General features: G+C 42.8%; 2 protein-coding genes across 4 annotated transcripts; both read right to left on the reverse strand.

Annotated features, from left to right (window-relative positions):
• Window positions 1-555: 555 nt before the first annotated feature.
• On the reverse strand, window positions 556-12,241 carry LOC130923888 (uncharacterized). Of its 3 annotated transcripts, XM_057850005.1 has the most exons (4): window positions 9,293-12,241; window positions 2,578-2,698; window positions 868-910; window positions 628-688 (listed from the first exon to the last, which is right to left on the reverse strand). In XM_057850005.1, the coding sequence occupies exon 1, from the start codon at window positions 12,197-12,199 to the stop codon at window positions 9,641-9,643; it is 2,559 nt and encodes an 852-aa protein (XP_057705988.1). In that variant the 5' UTR covers window positions 12,200-12,241; the 3' UTR covers window positions 628-688; window positions 868-910; window positions 2,578-2,698; window positions 9,293-9,640. The 3 variants fall into 3 exon arrangements, with proteins under 3 accessions (XP_057705986.1, XP_057705988.1, XP_057705987.1); XM_057850003.1 differs by lacking the exon at window positions 868-910 and having other exon boundaries at window positions 556-688; XM_057850004.1 differs by lacking the exons at window positions 628-688; window positions 868-910; window positions 2,578-2,698 and adding an exon at window positions 8,985-9,064.
• Window positions 12,242-12,339: 98 nt separating this feature from the next.
• Window positions 12,340-16,010, reverse strand: LOC130923721 (uncharacterized). The gene is made up of 3 exons (XM_057849648.1): window positions 15,733-16,010; window positions 13,694-15,503; window positions 12,340-12,357 (listed from the first exon to the last, which is right to left on the reverse strand). The coding sequence occupies exons 2-3, from the start codon at window positions 15,335-15,337 to the stop codon at window positions 12,340-12,342; spliced, it is 1,662 nt and encodes a 553-aa protein (XP_057705631.1). The 5' UTR covers window positions 15,338-15,503; window positions 15,733-16,010.
• Window positions 16,011-16,491: the final 481 nt, after the last annotated feature.

Raw genomic sequence — 16,491 nt, forward strand, 5'->3', positions numbered from 1 at the left:
TCTTTTTAGTAGCTTTTTTTCTGCTTTTAATTTTTTTATGATTGTTTCGCTGGTACTATGATTCCATCTCTCTTGTGAAGCGTCTTTGTGTGGCTTGAAAAGCACTCTAGAAGTACAATGTATTATTATTATTATCTGAAATTGAGGCTTATAAGTCCCACAGCATGGCAAGTGGGCATTTGCATGTTGTTTCAGCACCATTTTTGCGTATATTCCGGGACCTGTGTCCGTCTCGTCATCACTGCGCTGTCATATGTACTTTGTGTTCCGGCACCTTATGATTTACAAATTAAGCACTGGTTATGGGCGTAAAACAGTCTCGATTCTTGGTTACAAGCAAAAGAAACCGTGCAGGTAGCATTTAGTTAACGTAAATATGTCGAAGGCTCGTCTTTAAGTTTACTGTGGCGCCGCCTTACCACAAGTCCGCAACAAAAAGCTTTTTACGTTTAAATCCCTGAATTCTTTATAGATATGGACGTAAAACTGTTAGGTTTACATGACGGGAGGGATCCCAGAGCAGACAAAGGCAGAGTGACTGTGATCAAAAAATGTTTTATTTGTTGCCAGATCCAAGAGCAAATAGGCAGGCAGGGTGCTGACAAGGATCGGGAAGAAAATCAGGCTTGAGGTTCCGATGTGGGGTGCGCAGAGACAGGTCCTGGGATGAGAGCCAAAAATCATGAGCCTAGAAGCACAGAAAAAAGTATTTAAATGATTACGAGAAGCAACTGACGCTGGAAACAGACAAGTTGATCCGGCGACGAGGTGAGGCGTCCACCGGCTTACAAAGGTGGCCGATGATGATCGCCTGCACCGGTGGCCGCTCCACCCGTCTGACCTGTGAATTAGATGAATCATGCGTACCTGCTGGAGGTGGCCCAGCTCTCAGGAGGGAGGGGCAGAGGCCCTAACAAAAACAGTCTCAATTCTTGGTTAAAAGCTAAAAAAAACGGGCAGTTTGAATTTACTTTACGTAAATATGTCGAAGAATGATACTAGTCTGTTAGCTCTTTGTTATGATAAGGGGGCTGCCACAATGGCTTTTTCCATTGAAAATCCTTGTGAATAAATGCTTAAATAACTGAATTCCTCATAGATATGGATGCAAAACAGTCTCAATTCTTGGTTTAAAGCAAAAACCGGGCAGTTGGCAGTTATTTTACATAAATATTGCAAAGTATGGAGCGGCTAATTTCTCCGATTGATTTTTTTTCATGTTTCAAAATGCATGCATGGCAGGGGTCCCCAAACGTTTTGCTGTGAGGGCCACATAACTTTTCCCTTCTCTGATCAGGGGCCGGTGTCAGTTTGTAACAGAAAAAGTGAGACGATTGCAGGAGTGCCTAAATGTAAAAATGTATTGTTTTTCAGAAAGCCACAATCAAATAACCTTTTCTGGATTCTTCACGGAACAAAAGTAAATAAAATTTAAAAAATAATAATAATATAATATAATATAATATAATATAATATAATATAATATAATATAATATAATATAATATAATATAATATAATATAATATAATATAATATAATATACTGTATTGGCCCGAATATAAGACAGTGTTTTTTTGCATTGAAATAAGACTGAAAAAGTGGTGGTCGTCTTATATTCGCGGTCTAGAAATTATACCCATTCACGACGCTAGATGGCGGCAGATATCATTGAAGCGATGTTCTGTCATGACAGATCTCAGGTACTCTCAAGTTTAACCAGTTTGCATTATTTTATTGCAATGTTTTTACTTATTCAGATTTGTTTCAAGACTACAGTTACAGTTAGACTTCACTTTGATGGCTAATGCAGTTATTGCAATTTTGTTGTTTTATCACAATAGATTGGTTTATTTACATTTACATACAAAAACCAGAAGCCATTCATTTACGAATGTGATTGCATTTTAGTTTACATATTTAAATGTTCAGATATTAAGATTTGAATGAGGCAAAATTACATGCTTTTTCTCTCAAATATATTGTTATAATCATTTGTTTCAGATGTACTGTAATTATTTTCTGAAATTAATTTGGTGTTCAAAAAGTCTTTTTTGAAACTTGAGTCTTGAAAAAGAGGGGGTGATCTTATAATCAGGGCTGTCCTATATTCGGGCCAATCCGGTAATAGAATAGAATAGAATAGAATAGAATAGAATATATATTATAATAATAAAAACACTTTTAATTAAATAGATAATAACCAAATAACCCTCTCTGGGTTCTTCACAGAAAAAAAGCCAGGAAATAAATAACACTATTGAAAAAAAAAAAAATGTTCAGGGGGCCGGAACAAATGTGGAGGGGGGCCGTATCCGGCCCATGGGCCGTAGTTTGGGGACCCCTGATGCATGGTATGAAAAATATAATGATTACTTTGAATCCTCAAACAAATCACTCCTGAGACAATCCTTCTTGTAAGTACAGTATGCGGTCCAGATTTAGTACTTTTTGAATGTAAATCCAGCATTGGGCTCAAAAGCATGTGTGAGAGTTTCTCTTCCACCGATATCTAATAAATGAAGCTGAGTCACACAGCCCCCTACGGTCAGGTGGGGCGCAGAGAATGACAACGCTTACCAGTCAAGTATCTTGATGTCTATGAGTGTGGCTAAGATCCTCACTTTACTTCAATATAATTCCTTGACACCAAGTGATCGCAGCAGGTATGATCTTTGGAATTCCACAGCGAGGCTTGCACCTGCAAAAAAATCAAGATGCGCCATGTTTTATGCAGAAGCGCAGCTACGCCATCTATGAAAACAAAGCACTGTGTGTGAAGAAGTGACCGTCTGCTGTAAGAGAATAGGGCATACAGTGGGGCAAATAAGGATGAAGTCAACAACTAATTGTGCAAGTTCTCCCACTTGAAAATATTAGAGAGGCCTGTAATTGTCAACACGGGTAAACCTCAACCATGAGCGACAGAATGTGGGGAAAAAAAACAGAAAATCACATTGTTTTATTTTTAAAGAAGTCATTTGCAAATCATGGTGGAAAATAAGTATTTGGTCAAATACCAAAAGTTCATCTCATTACTTTGTTATGCACCCTTTGCTGGCAATAACGGAGGCCAAACGTTTTCTGTAACTCTTCACAAGCTTTTCACACACTGTTGCTGGTATTTTGGCCCATTCCTCCATGCAGATCTCCTCTAGAGCAGGTATGTTTTGGGGCTGTCATTAGGCAACACGGACTTTCAACTCCCTCCACAGATTTTCTATGGGGTTGAGATCTGGAGACTGGCTGGACCACTCCAGGACCTTGAAATGCTTCTTACGAAGCCACTCCTTTGTTGCCCTGGCTGTGTGTTTGGGATCATTGTAATGCTGAAAGACCCAGCCACGTCTCATCTTCAATGCCCTTGCTGATGGAAGTAGATTTTCACTTAAAATCTCTCGATACATGGCCCCATTCATTCTGTCTTTTACACAGATCAGTCATCCTGGTCCCTTTGCAGAAAAACAGCCCCAAAGCATGATGTTTCCACCCCCATGATTCACAGTGGGTATGGTGTTCTTCGGATGCAATTCAGTATTATTTCTCCTCCAAACATGAGAACCTGTGTTTCTACCAAAAAGTTCTATTTTGGTTTCATCTGACCATAACACATTCTCCCTGTCCTCTTCTGGATCATCCAAATGCTCTCTAGCGAACCGCAGACAGGTCTGGATGTGTACGTTCCTCAGCAGAGGGACACATCTGGCAGTGCAGGATTTGTGTCCCTGGCGGCACATTGTGTTACTGATAGTAGCCTTTGTTTCTGTCGCCTCAGCTCTCTGTAGGTCATTCACTAGGTCCCCCCGTGTGGTTCTGGGATTTTTGCTCACCGTTCTTGTTATCATTTTGACGCCACGGGGTGAGATCTTGCATGAAGCCCCAGATCGAGGGAGATTATCAGTGGTCTTGTATGTCTTCCATTTTTTAATAATTGCTCCACAGTTGATTTCTTTACACCAAGCATTTTACCTATTGCAGATTCAGTCTTCCCAGCCTGGTGCAGGTCTACCATTTTGTCTCTGGTGTCCTTCGACAGCTCTTTGGTCTTGGCCATAGTGGAGTTTGGAGTGTGACTGACTGAGTTTGTGGACAGGTGTTTTTTATACTGACAATAAGTTAAAACAGGTGCCATTAATACAGGTAACGAGTGGAGCCTTGTTAGACCTCGTTAGAAGAGGTTAGACCTCTTTGACAGCCAGAAATCTTGCTTGTTTGTAGGTAACCAAATACTTATTTTCCACTATAATTTGGAAATAAATTATTTAAATATCAAACAATGTGATTTTCAGTTTTTTTTCTTCACATTCTGTCTCTCATGGTTGAGGTTTACCCATGTTGACAATTACAGGCCTCTCTAATCTTTTCAAGCAGGAGAACTTGCACAATTGGTGGTTGACTAAATACTTATTTGCCCCACTGTAGATCTATAGGTGCATAGAAAATGGATGTTGGCAGACGACATAGCCTGATGGTGTCAGCATGTTTAGTCTTTCAAGTAATGAGACAACTGACATTTCTAAACAACAATACAATGAATGAAGTAGCTTTCCAGAGGTAGCAGCTTGCATCAAGTGTACTTCCTGTCAGTTTGTTGTAAATGTTGCAAGTTACGCCACTGGCAAAATCTCACAAACTTCCTTGTCCGCTAAATCTTTTAACCCCATGCCGAGCTCAGTGTGGGCTCTGGGAATTGAAAGAGCTGCCTTCACATGCCATTAAGCGGGGAAAGCAGGAGACAAAGCCGTCGCCCGGCTACCGCTAATGCAACGTGCTTGCAATTAAACTGGGTCCCCTCTTTGCGGGAGCAGGAGGACACACTGCGTATAAATTATAATTCATTCATTTCCATGATTATCAATCGAATGTTACTAAACATGATTTACATACACGTACTTGTTGTACATCTTCTTAGAGTACATTATATTAGCCACATTTACTACCCCATAGTTGTATACCTCAAATCAAACAATGAAAACCCTTCCATGCTCGTTTCAGAAATATTGCTAGCATAGCAACAGCGTTAATGTGCTATTGTGGGACAAATTATGTTTACCGTGCAAATATCTGTCCTTCACAGAGTAAGGCTATAATTATTTAAATACAAATCTATGTATTTTTTTAAAGGGATCCTCTATTTTTAAAACAAGTGATTCTTAAAACATAAATATTAGTATGAGTTATAATAATTTGATATTAAAACCCCTCTTAATGTTTTTGTTTTAATAAAGGTTGTAAAATTTTTTTCAGTGATAGGTCGCCATTCTTGTTACGTCGCAGTGCGTGACCTCACTGGCCCCGAATGCCGAAATTCCAGCTTGTCACTCGTTAGCTTTCCCAACATGTCGTCAGTTCTACCTTTCCTATTTGAACCAGATCTGAAAAGTGAAGAGCAGGACAGCACTGTCGGTCGTTCACAAGACAAGTTTCAGGGAAAAATGCGTGCAGCAAATACTTGATAAGACAAAAGTTGGGCAAAACTGGTGATGGGAGAGAGTCCTGTTGGCAACTCCGGTTGGGAGCGAGAGTGCATGCTGTTGGGATTCGGGAACTCCGGATTTATTAGCAGATATTCAAGGTAAGCATATTGCCTTTTCAAATGTTTTCCCAATATAATTATGTAGATTGTTAGCATCCAGAGCTGTCCTGTGCTTTACATACAGTACAGGCCAAAGAGCACACCTTGTGTAATCCAGGTCTTGTACATTGTAACGCGTGGTAGCTAGGATACGTGTAAAAAAGTACCAGAAAGGGGAGAAGCTTCCACTTATGCACATTTATTCACAAAAAATATTTCCACCTTGACGACTCTTCACTCGGGAGCTCAGCAGTCGTCACTGTAGCGTGCCATAGTGCTTTAATTATTTAGTATGATTTGGGGAAAATTCCCACGAAGAATAGTCAACAAAAAAGATAGCAATACTAATCCAAATCCGCATTTTTTACTCACTCGAAGATCCAGGAATTAGACCGATCCCATGGCAATATCGCAGCCGCGATTAGGCCGTCGGTTCCACAAAATAGACTGATCCGAAAAGCCGCTGTGGGACCGACGAATAAAAATAAATGGACAGATCCAAAACCATTATTGCAGACGCGATGGGACCCTTACATGACTGAGGATCCATGAAAAATGTTCGGGCGCCAGTTGTAACGCGTGGTGGGTAGGATACATGCATACAGGGACCAAAAAGGGGGAGAAGCTTCCACTTATGCACATTTATTCACTAAAAATAATAATTCCACGTTGACCACTCACTTCACTCCCCTTGTTTCCATTTGACTGGAAATTGCATCCAAAAGCAGCACATCGTGGCATTTTACTTCGCGAGTTTAGGCAGCAATAAGCAATTGTTGAACACGCAACACATTCGGAAAGATACCAATTACGTCATCACTGCGAGCCCGCAAACCATGGCGCCAACTAACGGTCAAAATATGGACTAAATATTTTAAAAAATTTGGCCATTGATTTAACATTTTATGTGTTTCTAACAACATATTTTAGTACAAGAGAACAATTGTGGTTTATTAGAGCCTACATGTATTTAAATCAGAGGATCACTTTAAGTGCAGTTTTGATGTTCTTGCCTATTTTAAGAGTTTCAGTCTTTCAGCAAGACGCTTCCTTAATTACAACCACGTTACGTAAAAGATGTTCCATTTCCTGTCCACACCTCTGTAGAATCGTTCAGCGTCACATTATTCCTTAGGGTATTAATGGACTACTTCGAGTGCAATAAAGACTTTGTTTTTTTAATCGCTGGCATTGTAGTATCTTTATGGGCCTGTGTGGTCCACTCATGCTGCGATGCCGTCGTTTAATTGGCTTTTGCTGCGCTCCATAACATCTTTGTAAACCGCATTGCTGCCTGATAAATAACCTCAATCTGACTCTAATAGTTTTGCAAGTTGAAAGCTGGCTTCATTTTTGCTACCAATGTTTAAGGAATGTCTTATAATGAGTAGAAGTTGTTTGAGATGTAATCAGGAGCCTAAAATAATTACGGTGAGCACCTGTATTCACTGAGACTTTTTCTTCAGTGGGAAAATTCAATTAACCAAAATATCTTTTTTATATATTTTTTATATTTATGTATTTACTGACAAGTTTTATGTACTTTAGTATCTTAAATTTGAACTTTATTAAACTAGGTAGCACATTAATATGTGGTTCTTATTTGCAATGCCCACCTGGCAGTAGACAGAAAAACAAAGAGAACAAAAAAGCAAATACAGTGGTACCTTTACATACAGTGGGGAGAACAAGTATTTGATACACTGCTGATTTTGCTGGTTTTTCCACTTGCAAAGCATGTAGAGGTCTGTATTTTGTATCATAAGTTCTCTTCAACTGTGAGGGGCGGAATCTAATACAAAAAAAACAGAAAATCACGTATGATTTTTAAATAATAAATTTGCATTTAATTGCATGAAATAAGTATTTGATACATCACAAAAATCGAACTTAATATTTGGTACAGAAACCTTTGTTTGCTATTACAGATACCAAACGTTTCCTGTAGTCCCTGACAAGGTTTGCACACACTGCAGCAGGGATTTTGGCCCACTCCTCCATGCAGATCTTCTCCAGAGCCTTCAGGTTTCACGGCTGCTGCCGGGCAACACGGACTTTCAGCTCCCTCCATAGATTTTCTATCGGGTTCAGATCTGGTGACTGGCTAGGCCACTCCAGGGCCTTAAGATGCTTCTTACGGAGCCACTCTTTAGTTGCCTTGGCTGTGTGCTTTGGGTTGTTGTCATGCTGGAAGACCCAGCCACGACCCATCTTCAGATCTCTCACTGAAGAAGGGTGGTTGTCAGCCAAGATACATAGCCCCATCCATCCTCCCCTCAATACAGTGCAGTCGTCCTGTACCCTTGGCAGAGAAGCAGCCCCAAAAAATGATTTTTCCTCCTCCATGTTTCACGGTTAGGATGGTGTTCTTGGGGTTGTACTCATCCTTCTTTTCCCTACAAACACGACGAGCCGAGTTTAGACCAAAAAGTTCAATTTTGGTCTCATCCGACCACATGACCTTGTCCCATTGCTCCTCTGGATCATCCAGATGGTCAGTGGCAAACTTCAGACGTGTCTGGACATGCACTGGCTTTAGCAGCGGGACCTTGCGTGTGCTGTAGGATTTCAATCCATGACGGCGTAATGTTTTTCCGATGGTTTTCTTCGAGACTCTGGTACCATCTCTCTTCAGTTCATTGACCAGGTCCTGCCGTGTAGTTCTGGGCTGATCCCTCACCTTCCTCATGATCAGTGATGCCCCACGAGGTGAGATCTTGCATGGAGCCCCAGGACGAGGCAGATTGACTGTCAACTTGAACTTCTTCCATTTTCTAATAATCGCTCCAACAGTTGTTACCTTCTCACCAAGCTGCTTGCTTATTTTCCTATAGCCCATCCCAGCCTTGTGCAGGTCTATTATTTTATCCCTGATGTCCTTACTCAGCTCTTTGGTCTTGGCCATTGTGGAGAGGTTGGAGTTTGTTTGTTTGAGCAAAGGAACACGTGTCTTTTATACAGGTAACAAGTTCAAACAGGTGCAGTTACTTCCGGTAAAGAGTGGAGAACAGGAGGGGTTCTTAAAAAAGAACTAAGAGCCGAAATATTTACTAGTTGGTAATGTATCAAATACTTATTTCATGCAGTTAAATACAAATTTATTATTTAAAAATTATACAATGTGATTTTCTGGATTTTTGTATTAGATTCCGTCCCTCACAGTTGAAGAGAACTTATGATACAAATTACAGACCTCTACATGGCTTGCGAGTGGGAAAACCAGCAAAATCGGCAGTGTATCAAATACTTGTTCTCCCCACTGTACGATCGCTTCGACATACGCTTCAACATTTTCAACATCCAACATAAAAATGACTTTCCATTTGTTCCTACATCCGACAACATGCTCAAAATATGACTCTTCTGCCCTCAGCCGAGCGTATGGCTACTCGACTTTGGCAGCGAGCTAAACCGACAAAGAAACTTGGAGGCCCGAACTCCTTCCTCTCATTTATTTCTTTGTGTCAACGTGTGTGCGTGTGTGTGGTAAAACTGAAACATACATAAAACACAAATGTTATACACAAAATAAAAGGTTCTATACAATAACATGTTTATGTAAATAACAGAAAACTGGCTCCATTATGAGCAAATGAAATGAAGTGGCTACTTTAGCTTAGCACAAAAACGTGTGGGTTCGCGCCACATAAATAACAACAAAATAACAGAATAGACACACCAAAATTACATCTAACCCACTGTTAAAACGTACAAACTTACAGATTTTGTTTTGTCAAGGGTTCCCAACGATGTATGGTGCAGAGGAGGTGTGTAACGTCTTAACACCTCAAGGCCTCTTTTCCAACTGAAATAAAAAGTTCTTTCTGCCTGCTGCTTACAGCAAGTCGCCACTAGGGGAAGCCGAGCGCAAACAGCAATACCAAAGAAAAACTTAAGATTCTGAGTTAGAATAGCGACATCCTGTGGACGGATGAACAATGTACAATCTTAGAAAGAAATTAAACCCAAAAAGTAGTCAACATAAGACCAGAGGACATAACACTCCCCGCCTGACATCTGCAAGATGTCAGCTCTTAACTAATGAACGATACACAACAACAACTCGTTTTACATGCTACCCTTAGACAGCAAAAGCACAACTTCACGAATTGGGCGAATGTAAAACCTATTCTCGCCGTTTCGGCAAATCTTAACCTCAACTTTTCTGACATTACCGTCCTCACTTGGGAAAGATTTTGTGATCAGTCCGAGTGGCCAATTATTCCTATGTTCCAGAGACTCCCTCATTAAAACAACGTCGCCCATTTGAAGGTTCGGCTTTTTTATTTTCCACTTGCGACGAACCTGCAAGCCTGCGATGTATTCTTTCTGCCAACGACTCCAGAAAACATTAGCTAAGTACTGCACGCGCTTCCATTGGGCTTTGAATAGGTCACTGGTCTGAAACTGCCCTGGTGGAATCGGTGGTGTGCCAACCTTTTGCGTGAGTAGCATCGCAGGAGTAAGAATGACTGGGTTTTCGGGATCTGTAGAAACAGCCGTTAGCGGGCGTGCATTTACAATTGCGGTGACTTCAGCTAACAATGTCACGAGTACTTCATGTGTGAGCTTCCCATATGGATGTTCAAGGAGCATTGCATTGAGGATTTTTCGGGTGACGCCGATCATGCGTTCCCAGGAACCAGCCATATGGGATGCATGTGGAGGATTAAACTGCCATTTGCACGCACTGTCTTTCAAGAATGTGCCTATTTTGTCATTGTGACAGCCTAGTTTGTCTATTTGGAGCTCTTTGCAGGCACTCACAAAATTTGTCCCACAATCAGATCTCAAGAGTTTGGCACCACCTCGGATGGCAAAGAAACGACGCAGTGCATTAATGAATGACGATGTGTCCATTGACTCAATCACTTCAATATGAATTGCACGTGTACTCATGCAGGTGAATATGACTGCCCATCTTTTAGCATCTGCATTAGCACCACGCGTTTTTCTCACTGTAACGGACCAGGGACCGAACACATCAAGGCCTACATTTGTGAAAGGAGGGTCCGTGGACAGCCTGTCCTCAGGAAGTTCAGCCATTATCTGTTCAGGTTGCCTGCCCCTTAATTTGCGGCATGTGATGCACTTGAAAATCACACTTCTTACTGCTCTTTTTCCTCCCACAATCCAAAAGCCCCCTGCTCTGACTGCTCCCTCCGTGAAATGCCTTCCCTGGTGACATAATTTTTCGTGAAAGTGTCTTATTATGAGCTGAGCAAGATGATGCTTTCCAGGGACGAGTATGGGATTGGTTTCTTCTGCAGACAACTGTGCTTTCTTTAGTCGGCCTCCAACTTTAAGGAGCCCTTGCGTGTCAACAAATGGATTCAGTTTGCTGAGTGGACTTGAGTTTTTTAGAGCTGTGCCTTTTTCAATGCATCCAATATCTTCTGCGAAGACCTCTCTTTGAACGGTGCGAATGATCGTGGTCTTGGCTAGTTGCAGTGACTTTTCAGTTAAATGTTTGTTGCAGTTGTGCCAGCCACGACAGGAAACCTCAGAGTTGTTCTTGAATGATTGAGCTATATGTTGGAGTTTTGCAATAGCCTTTTGCAGCACCTTCCAACTTGAAAACCTTTCAAATCTGGCACTATTAAACTGGGCTTTTGATAGGGTGGTAGTGCAAGTTGTTACCTCAGGACGCAACTCACAGTCAGTCTCTGGGTCTATGAGATCGAAGGTTTGACTTCGAACTTGACTTTGGTCCAACCTGGAGAGGAAAGCTGGGCCTCTGAGCCAGGTGGAGCTGGAGAGCTGCTCAGCGGGCAACGTTCGTGTGGCATGGTCTGCCGGATTTAAGTGTGTGGGCACGTAATGCCACTGGTGAGTTTGTGCAAAGCGCCTGATGCGTTCGACTCTGTTGTGCACATAAACGTGAAAGCGTCTCTTCATGTTTGAGATGTACCCAAGCACTACCTTTGAGTCTGTGTAAAGATTCACCTGATCGACTGTGACATCCAGCTCCTCTAGAACCAACTCTGCTACTTCCACGGCCAGGACTGCTGCACAGAGTTCAAGTCGGGGTATGGTGATGTCTGGTTTAGGAGCTAAACGTGCTTTGCCGAGGAGGAATCCCACTTCGCTGTGTCCGTCCTCATTTGTGAGTTTGAGGTATGCTACAGCACCTACGCCTTTTGTGGAAGCATCACAAAAAACGTCAATCTCTATTCTTTGGGCTGCAGACAGCGGTATTGAAGTGTACATTCTGGGAATTTCAAGATGTTGTAGGTGTTCGAGGGAACTTTTCCACTTTTGCCACTGTTCTAATTTGTCTTTTGGCAGTTCAGTGTCCCACTCTGAAACATTTGTGGAAATGTCTCTGAGTATGGTTCTACCCCCTACGATTACTGGAATAGCAAAACCAAGTGGGTCGAACACACTGTTGATAACTGACAGAACTCCCCTTTTTGTGAACGGCCTTTCATTTACTCTTACTTGGAACTTGAATTGGTCAGTCAACAGCTCCCATCCTAAGCCCAAACTGCGCTGCATTGGTGGGGTAGTCTGCCCAATGTCAAGACCTTGCATGCCTACAGCACGATCTTCGGTTGGAAAGGCTCCTGTTATGAGAGGACAATTGGATGAGATTTTGTGCAGGCGTATGTTACACTGAGCCAGCATCTTCTGTGCCCTACTAAGAACATCAATGGCCTGCTCTATGGAAGAGAATGACTTTAGCCCATCATCTACATAGAAGTGCCGTTCAATGAATTCTTTTGCGTCACTGCCAAATTCCATTTCTCCTTCTATGGCTGTTCTTTTCAGTCCAAAGATGGCGACTGATGGGGAAGGACAATTACCAAACACATGGACAGTCATCCTAAATTCTTGCACTTTTCCATCAAGGTCATGATTTTGGAACCACAAGAAACGAAGGTAGTTACGGTGGTCTTCTCGTACTATAAAGTTGTGAAACATATGCTCCACATCTGCCATAACGGCGTATGGGTCGGACCTAAACCGCATCAGAACTCCTACGAGAGTGTTGTTAAGATCTGGTCCCTTGAGGAGCACGTCATTGAGAGAAACATTGTCAAGTTGAGCACTCGAATCAAAGACTACCCTAATTTTTTCTGGCTTTTGCGGGTGGTAAACGCCAAAACTAGGGAGATACCAGCACTCTTGATCTGGCGCCAGTGCGGGCGCTGGTTCGGCATGGCCCTTGCTGAATATTTTCTCCATAAACTCAGCGTAATGCGCTCTCATTTCAGGTTTTCTTCTCAGCGTTTTGCGGAGCGACATTAAACGATTGTAGGCCTGCTCCCGATTGTCAGGTAGGCGCCGCCTAGGTGAGCGGAATGGAAGTGGAGCTACCCAGTTATTCGCCTCATCTTTAGCAAAGTTGTTGTGCATAATGTCTAGGAACAACGCATCTTCTGCCGAAAGTGCAACTTTGTCGTCATTTGTTGTTTGTTGGAAAATATGTTGTCCTAGTTCCGCTTGTGTGTTTAGTGGATCGTTTTTGGTGTATTTCTCTTTGATAACGATTGTGTTTTCGCAAGGACTGAGGAACGTGGGACGTCCACTGTTTAGAACGTTCGTCTTAAATGAGTTCAATGTGGGTTTATGAGCTCCAGAGAGACAGACATCACCTATGACAACCCATCCTAAATCGAGACGCTGGGCATGAGGTGCATTGTTTGGCCCATTTACCTGACCACGAACTTTATGAGCCTGAATGATGTCCCTTCCCAGGAGCAGAAGAATGTCTGCCGATGGGTCGAGAGGAGGAATCTGTGAAGCGATTGATCGCAAATGAGGGTGAGCTGCTGCTACCTCAGGGCTGGGAATTTCGTCTCTATTATCTGGAATCTGATCACATTCTGTTATTGTAGGCAGCATCATGGAGACCTTACCATCTACATCTTCTACAACAAAGCCATCAGCTTTACGACCTTGTGTCTCTGATAAACCTGCACATGTTCTCATGGTGTATGGGAATATGGTACCTTGCACATTAAACATGTCAAAAAACGCAGATCTGGCTAAGGATGAATTGCTCTGATCATCCAACATGGCATATACCCTCTTTTTCTTTTCTGGAGAAGTTCGGCGATATACATTAACTAAACAGATCTTTGAGCATGATTTTCCTTTTACGCCTTGCCCACATACTTCTGTGCAACTGGCTGTATTCACAGGATTTGGGCCCTCAGACTCCCCGCCGTGACTCTGGGTTGGGGGATTAAAGTCTTGAGGTGTCCATGGAGGTGGACCGACATGCATGGCAGACACATGAGCATCGCTATCACATTCTGAGCATTGGATAATAGCTTTACAGTCTCGAGCCCTGTGATTTGTGGACGCACAACATTTAAAACAAATGGCGTGCTCTTTGAGAATGTTCTTTCTTTCGTCTAGTGTTTTCATTCTAAACCCCCTGCATTTGACGAGTGAATGTGGTTTTTGGTGGATAGGACATTGTTTGTCTGGATCGGGTGCTGTCAATTTAGCCGGACTGATCTCTATTTTATTCACCGCCAATGGAACTCTGTATTTGTCTCGTCTTACTGATGTCTTATCAACCCTTGGATTTATTACGTTTGAACACTGTAACATAAAGCTAGGGTCTGTTCTCATTTCAGCGTAGTCATTTACGAACCGCACAAAATACGAAAAAGGTGGATAGACTGCACCGTTTTCCCTTTTGTATTTGGTACCTTGTGTAACCCATGACTCCTGGAGTCCATATGGGAGTTTTTCAACTATCGGGTTTATGCCCCTTGGTGTGTCGAGAAAGCTAAGACCCGGCAAATAACTTTCACTTTTGGCATACGATAGCTCTAACAGAAGATCAGCAAGCTCCTGCAGTAAGTGAGTGTCTTTGTTGGAGATTCTTGGAAAAGTCTGCAACCGTTGGAAGAGTGAGGATTCAATTACCTCTGGAGAGCCATAAGTCTTGTCTAGCCGCTGCCACAGACGTTGGAGACCTGCCTGTGGATTACTCACGTGGACCGCCCTGATCCTCTGAGCGTGTTGAAGAGACTCCCCGCCGAGCCACTTGGTGAGAAGGTCGAGCTCTTCGCTGGGCTTGAGATTGAGGCCTTCCGTCGCGTTGCAGAACATGGACTTCCAGGACAGGTAGGACTCTGGCCGGTTGTCGAAAACCTTGAACCCCGATGTCAGCAGATCACGCCGTGCTAGATAGGCTGCTAAATTGGACAGTTCACTTTGTGGGGTTGCTGAAGGTGTAGGCTGGTGTGAGATGTCCGTTCTCGCACGATGAGATTGGAGATGCTCTTCGTCAGCGATGTCGATGTGACGCACATGTGGAAAAGCACCAGCTGATTTTGGGCTATTTTCTGGTTGTTGAGAGTCATTGTGCCTAACCAGGTGCTCAGTGTTTGGCGTTTGTGTGCCATCTGCTTGCACACGCTGGTCGTCAAAGTGAGCATGCACATACTCTTGTGCACGCCTGATGGAGGGGGGTGTCTTGGAAAATACCCCTTGCTCGCTGAGGTCGACTTTGGCGCGCTCCTCTTCTTCGAAAGTCGCCTCCCAAACTTTAGCTGCGGCGAGCGCTGCTTCTGCTTCACCTTCCGTCTTCAGAGCGTGTAGTGTTGCCTCGATGCGTGCCTTCTCGACCTCCATGTCGATTTGGCGTTTGGCGTACCGTGCTCTGGCGTAGGCAGCTTCGGCGTCTGCTCGTGCTTGTGCAGCAGCTTGACTCGTTCTGGACCGGCGTGAAGAATGAGAATGACTGGCCTCCGACCTGGTGACCACTTGGCTGATAGGTGGTGAAACTTCTTGCTGAGACATCTTGGGTGCTTGATGTGTTGAAAATCTTTTTACTCTTCTGCCCTCAGCCGAGCGTATGGCTACTCGACTTTGGCAGCGAGCTAAACCGACAAAGAAACTTGGAGGCCCGAACTCCTTCCTCTCATTTATTTCTTTGTGTCAACGTGTGTGCGTGTGTGTGGTAAAACTGAAACATACATAAAACACAAATGTTATACACAAAATAAAAGGTTCTATACAATAACATGTTTATGTAAATAACAGAAAAACTGGCTCCATTATGAGCAAATGAAATGAAGTGGCTACTTTAGCTTAGCACAAAAACGTGTGGGTTCGCGCCACATAAATAACAACAAAATAACAGAATAGACACACCAAAATTACATCTAACCCACTGTTAAAACGTACAAACTTACAGATTTTGTTTTGTCAAGGGTTCCCAACGATGTATGGTGCAGAGGAGGTGTGTAACGTCTTAACACCTCAAGGCCTCTTTTCCAACTGAAATAAAAAGTTCTTTCTGCCTGCTGCTTACAGCAAGTCGCCACTAGGGGAAGCCGAGCGCAAACAGCAATACCAAAGAAAAACTTAAGATTCTGAGTTAGAATAGCGACATCCTGTGGACGGATGAACAATGTACAATCTTAGAAAGAAATTAAACCCAAAAAGTAGTCAACATAAGACCAGAGGACATAACAATGACGATTTAAGGCAGTGTCGCAGTTTCATTGTTTTCCGGCAAGACGGCAACACGCCGGATTTTCTTTTGAAAAAAATCAACATGGGTCCCAAGATGGTTGATACAATTGGGGTGGGGGGGAGGGGTGCTTACAATTGAAATTAAGAATGAGATCATTGAAAAATATAAGCGGGGTGTACGCATTAGTGAGTTGGCTTGACAATACGGGCGGAATAAGTCAACAACCTCGACAGTCATCAAGCAGACGGAAGCTATAGACCCTACCCACGTGACGTCACTACTCCACTCTCCTGAATGGTACCGCCCACTTGTCCGTCAAAACATAGTGTTAACCTGTTACGGCTACGTATATTTCTCCTATTTACGGCGTGTTTTTCTGCTCCTTAACATTAATAATCAAAATGGTGAAGGCGTGTGTGGCTGTTGGTTGCACTAACAGAGAAGATGGAAGGAGAGACTTGAAGTTTTACCGTAT

Source organism: Corythoichthys intestinalis, chromosome 11 (genome assembly GCF_030265065.1).
Source record: "Corythoichthys intestinalis isolate RoL2023-P3 chromosome 11, ASM3026506v1, whole genome shotgun sequence".
Lineage (NCBI taxonomy): Eukaryota > Metazoa > Chordata > Actinopteri > Syngnathiformes > Syngnathidae > Corythoichthys > Corythoichthys intestinalis.